Source organism: Lucilia cuprina, chromosome 5, assembly GCF_022045245.1.
Source record: "Lucilia cuprina isolate Lc7/37 chromosome 5, ASM2204524v1, whole genome shotgun sequence".
NCBI lineage: Eukaryota > Metazoa > Arthropoda > Insecta > Diptera > Calliphoridae > Lucilia > Lucilia cuprina.
In genome coordinates this window covers 4,361,527-4,367,633 of record NC_060953.1, presented here as the reverse complement: position 1 = coordinate 4,367,633, position 6,107 = coordinate 4,361,527, and the positions used below count along the sequence as shown (strand labels likewise).

General features: G+C 29.2%; 1 protein-coding gene across 1 annotated transcript in view; it reads right to left on the bottom strand.

The window, feature by feature from the left end:
* Positions 1-412: 412 nt before the first annotated feature.
* LOC111677156 overlaps positions 413-6,107 on the bottom strand; it is a 37,910-nt gene continuing 32,215 nt past the window's right edge. Inside the window, exons 3-7 of the mRNA XM_046951561.1 lie at positions 2,470-2,842; positions 2,238-2,402; positions 2,044-2,144; positions 1,372-1,537; positions 413-1,309 (exon numbers count right to left, since the gene is read on the bottom strand). Of these exons, the coding sequence (XP_046807517.1) occupies positions 1,023-1,309; positions 1,372-1,537; positions 2,044-2,144; positions 2,238-2,402; positions 2,470-2,698 (948 nt within the window). The 5' untranslated portion in view covers positions 2,699-2,842 and the 3' untranslated portion in view covers positions 413-1,022. The remainder of the gene's footprint in view (positions 1,310-1,371; positions 1,538-2,043; positions 2,145-2,237; positions 2,403-2,469; positions 2,843-6,107) is intronic.

Sequence of the window (6,107 nt, the reverse complement as noted above, 5' to 3'; positions counted from 1 at the left end):
TATTTAATATTTAAACTTAATACTAATACATTTGTAATTAATATTAACAATAACATTATATATATAGTTTTATTTAATTAATTAAAATAAAATCCTAGTAAATAATAAAATAAATTTATATACATACATATGTATGTATGTATGTATCTATATATTTTAATAATGTTTTAAAAAAAGTGTTTTTTCATTAAAGATAAATTTAATTATTAAATTAAAATAAGTTATAAACTAATTTTATATATAAAATATTACACATGTTCGGTATTTTTGTTTGTTTTTTCATTTCTTATAAAAATCTAACAATTTTATTATAATTATTAAAAGTTACCAAGTAAATACTAATAATAAATAAGATCTGTTTTGTGCTTTGCTTAATTTAAGTTTTTAACATTTACTAATAATTATACAATGGTTTATAATAAAAGGTCGTATTTAACAAATGTTTTAAAAGCAAAACAAAGTCTTATAAAATAAAATTTGTTTAAAAAACTTTTAAATAAAAAGAAAATGCTAAAAACTGCTAGATTTTGCATTTAGTTGCAATATATTTGAGCTCGTTTGCCTGCAGAGAATGTTGCCAATTAACACTATTAACTGTTCTGTTAACTTTTTGAATCATTTATTCTTCTTTTACGAAATATTGCCATAATTTATAAAAAAAAAAACATTAAATATTTTATATTTAAATAATTGGTCGTTGGTCTTTTTTTAACATATTGAAACATTAAATACATTTGCCATTTAGTTTATGCGTTAAAAATTAGATTTTTTTGTTAAAAGGACGGATTTTAATACTCTTTTAAAAACTTTTTTTCAATTTATCTGTGATGTTAAATTTATGAAGCCATGTCAAAGTAAAACCTTTAATAATTGGAAGACAACTTATAAAAATACCGTAAACTTAGGAAAGGTTCAAAATTTCCTTTTTTTTAGAAAACAAGTGAAGAGCTTCATCTGTACACAGTCTTTGTTTTTTTATCTTAATCAAAATTAATATTCTTTTATTCCTACCGCAATCTCCTTTAAACTTCCGTACTATGTGTTTGTATGCGCACTTTCTTAACACTACCATTACGTCGCATAGGTGGTGAATTACCCGATCCCGAGTAGCCGGGATTTTGTATACCCAAGGCGTTTTCAGGTCTTGGTCTAGGTTTCTTTAAACTAGATCTTAAAGGTGAACGTGTAACAGATTCTACTGTAGATCCATTGGAAACACTAGTGACCATGGTGCTCATAGAGGCCACACTGCCCGAGCCATTGCGTATGCCAGCATATGGTTTGCCCGAGGCATCGGTCACAGAAATGCCTTTATAACAGAAAAAAATAAAATATATAATATTTTTAAGAAAACTTTTATTTCTTTCTTACCATTCTTAGTTCTGGGTTCTTTAAAGCCTGGATTATTTATCGTTGTGGCTGATGATGGTGAGGCAGCATCTATCATCATGGTGGGATCACCACCAGGCTTTTTGGAATATAAAACATCGTATAAAGCCAATACAAATAGAGGTATACTTAAGATAATAACAACAATCTGAAATAGAGAAAATATAACATTAATTAAAACAAATCTTTACTTCAAATCAGTTCTGGTTAAAATTTTTAGATCAGTTTAGTTTGGTTATAGTTCAGTTCTAGTTCAGCTCTAGTTTAGTTCTAGTTCAGTTCTAGTTCAGCTCTAGTTTAGTTCTAGTTCAGTTCTAGTTCAGTTCCAGTTCAGTTCTAGTTCAGTTCTAGTTCAGTTCTAGTTCAGTTCTAGTTCTGTTCTAGTTCTGTTCTAGTTCTGTTCTAGTTCTGTTCTAGTTCTGTTCTAGTTCTGTTCTAATTCTGTTCTAGTTCTGTTCTAATTCTGTTCTAGTTCTGTTCTAATTCTGTTCTAGTTCTGTTCAAGTTCTGTTCTAGATATGTTTTAGTTCTGTTCCGTTCTGTTCTAGTTCTGTTCTAGTTCTGTTCTAGTTCTGTTCTAGTTCTGTTCTAGTTCTGATCTAGTTCTCTTTTAGTTCTGTTCTAGTTAAATTGCTTTTTCAATCATTTAATTACCTGTAAATAAAACGATATTCCTCGTGATACACGAAAACCATATTTTTCAGATTCATCGATTTGTACAGCAAACATAACAGTTGCCACTAGAGCCATTATACCTACAAAATGAAAATGTTTACATTAGAAAATCTTAAAAATAAAATTGAAAAGATTGTTATACGTTTAGCAAATATAATTCAGAACAAACTTACCTCCTACTAACGCTAAAACCATTTTGGTCATTACCAGTGATGTATACGACATGACCACTTTTTCTCGCGACGAAATCATGGCAATTTGTATAACAGACAAAATGCAAAATAAACCAAAGACAGTTGAACTTAATATGGCAAATATGCCGCTAATAAAAATGGCAGCTAAAATACATAAAATAAATAAAATTAACATTTAAACAATTTATTAAAAATAATGAAAAAAACTTACATGATAATCTGAATTTCGAAACATCACTGCCACATTTCTCCCTATTATAGGCTAACTGTTTGCAAACCTTAAAGGGACCAAAGTAACCATTGTCGTAATCATAACCGCCCGAGGGTGAGCTATAATAGCCCCAAATAGGTATACCAATGGCGGCCGAAGCTAAAGCAAAACATATAAAACCCAAACAAGTTACGCCAGCAGCATAAAGAGCAATTTTCGATTTGGCCATTTTTTAATGATCAGCATAGTAGTAAAACAAAGCATAAAAAAACAATCTGGAAACTGGAATATCTGTTTTTAACAACAGGTCCAACAGAAAACAGCAACAACTTATAATTTCCAATTAAAAATAACGTAAGAAAGAGATCAATAGCTAAAAAGAGAGAAAAAGAAATTTAATTATTAATTTATTTATTTAATTAAAAAATCTATTGTGTAAAATTTCTAATTATTTGTGTCATATTTTTATAATATTCTTTAAATACTTAACTGTAAATTTTTATTAAAACCACTTACTAACTCTTACTCTAACCATATCAAAATTGAATGTCAATGTCAGTGTCATTAATGACAAATGACACTTCATATTGTTGTTGGTTGTATGCTTTAGTCAGTAGTTGTGGCCTTAAGTGTTTCTGCTGGATTATTTCATATTTGAAATTGTTTAATTAATATGTTTGTTCTGGCGAATTAAACGAATTAAATACAGAGAAGAAAGAAATAGAGAAAAAAAGTTGTAATCGTAGAAATTTTGTTGTCATCAAAATTTAGGTCAAGTGACAAATTGTTTGCAAGACATTCAAACATATTTTATGGGTTTTTACTTGCTGAAAGTAAAAATTGATTTAGATGTGAATTAAAACTGAACTAGAATTGAACTAGAAGTAAACTAGAACTAGAACTAAACTAGAACTAGAACTAAACTAGAAATGAACTAGAACTGAACTAGAACTGAACTAGAACTGAACTAGAACTGAACTAGAACTGAACTAGAACTGAACTAGAACTGAACTAGAACTGAACTAGAACTGAACTAGAACTGAACTAGAACTGAACTAGAACTGAACTAGAACTGAACTAGAACTGAACTAGAACTGAACTAGAACTGAATTAGAACTGAACTAGAACTGAACTAGAACTGAACTAGAATTGAACTAGAACTGAACCAGAACTGAAATAGAACTGACCTAGAATTGAAATAGAACTGAACTAGAACTGACCTAGAATTGAAATAGAATTAAAATAGAAATTAGAACTGCAGTAAAAAGTATATTATATTAAAAAAGTTTGCCTAAAAATATTATTGCCTAACGCTTAACGTCTCAATTGCATTTAAGTCTTCGTAACATTTTAACCCACTTTATTAAATGTTTGGTTAAACAGTTTTTATATCTTTTATAAAAACATCATTAAACTCTTTAACATATTAATCGACTAAAGTTCTTTATCGCCAGAAATTTGTTGTTTCCTCTTTCTAAACCATGTTTTCATTGTCACGATTTTTTTCAAGCCACAAAAACCTCAAAAGGGGCAACAACACGGCTCCAATAATTCTAGTTATTTTCTTTTCTGTTGATTGAATAAAAAGTGTTATGTGGGAGCTTTAACCGAAAACCGAATTTTCCCCTTATAGATTAAAGTCTTAAAACTACAACAGCAAAGTAAAACGTCTGTTCTTCTAAATGACAAAAAAACGTGAGTTAAAGGTGGCATAAAAGAAAAGTTATTAACATTAATGGAAATTATTTGGTGAAACAAAATTCAACGAATATTAAGTTATTCCCTTAACAAAAACAATGATTTTTTCGACATAAGACAAGACAAGTTAGAGATCTCGGCAAGAAGCAATAGCAAAAAATATTGCCCCAAAATAAAAAACTTAGATGATTTATTAAGTTAAGTAAGCCTTAAGTTAGCAGAAGTAAACATAAAAAACAATGAAAACTTTTTAAGATTAATAGTTACAAAGCGAAAGCTTAAGGGACAGTTAAAATTGTAATAGTAATCACATTAACATTATAAGGTAATGATATAAGTAATGGGGTCTATACAGGAATGGGAAACTATAGTAAAATTAAACAAGAGCAGAACTAGAACTGAACTAGAACTGAACTAGAACTGAACTAGAACTGAACTAGAACTGAACTAGAACTGAACTAGAACTGAACTAGAACTGAACTAGAACTGAACTAGAACTGAACTAGAACTGAACTAGAACTGAACTAGAACTGAACTAGAACTGAACTAGAACTGAACTAGAACTGAACTAGAACTGAACTAGAACTGAACTAGAACTGAACTAGAACTAAACTAGAAATGAACTAGAACTGAACTAGAGCTCAATTAGAACTGAACTAGAACTGAACTAGAACTGAACTAGAACTGAACAAGAACTGAACATGAACTGAACTAGAACTGAACTAGAAATGAACTAGAGCTAGAACTGAACTAGAACTGAAATAGAACAGAACTAAAATAGAACTAGAATAGAACTAGAACTAGAACTGAACTAAGCTAGAACTGAACTAGAACTGAACTAAACTAGAACTGAACTAAACTAGAACTGAACTAAACTAGAACTCAATTAAAACTGAACTAAAACTCAACTAGATATCAACTAGAACTCAACTAGAACTGAACTAGAACTCAATTAGAACTGAGCTAGAACTGAACTAGAACTGAACTAAAACTAACTAGAACTTGACTTTTAAATTATTCATTTTATGTATAATATAACGCCTTCAATTTATAAGTTTATTAATTCTTTAAACAAATTAATTTATTTAAACGAAATTAAATATCTCATGCCCTTATTATTCATATCTAAACTCCCACGCTTCAATATTCATTTAAAAACTGTATTTAATTTTCTCCTTATAAACCTTCATCTAAACATTAAATTTTTCCCATTATTGACTCTTTACCACCCAGGTCGTTTTCAAATCAATTTTTCTTACATTTTATTTAATAAAATTAATATAAACTCATATTGTTACACTTAGAAATTTATGCTGGGCTTTAGGATCGGTTATTGTGTGGTTACTGTGTGCGTGATAGTTTAGTAACCTTTCTAAAACAGCCATCTTAAACTAAACACTTGTACGAGTAACCTTTTTCCCATTTATATATATATTTTTTTTTTTTGCTTTTGCTTTTTGCCTCTCAATCTTCTTATCTTTCCACACTGAAAAACTCGTACAAGAACTCTTACTACACAAATAACAATAATGGAAGCAACAACAACAATATAAATAACAATAACAAATTAAGACGATTGAAAAAAATATATTTAGTTTATACGTGTTACAGCAAAAATGAAAAGAAATCATACTTGAGACATACGAAACAGTTATGAACGTTACGCCCAACTGATCACACAGCTTATATCGTTCATTTAAACGCCCTCCTGGAGAGGCAATATCAAATGAAGTGATAGATTGTGTTGGACAAAGGATGGGGAACGAAAATGTTCTAAATTGTTAAAACTTTACAAAAGCTTGTCCTCTAGTATGGTTATATTACATTTCTAATTCAGTTCAAGTTCAGTTCTAGTTCTGTTCTAGTTCTGTTCTAGTTCTGTTCTAGTTCTGTTCTAGTTCTGTTCTAGTTCTGTTCTAGTTCTGTTCTAGTTCTGTTCT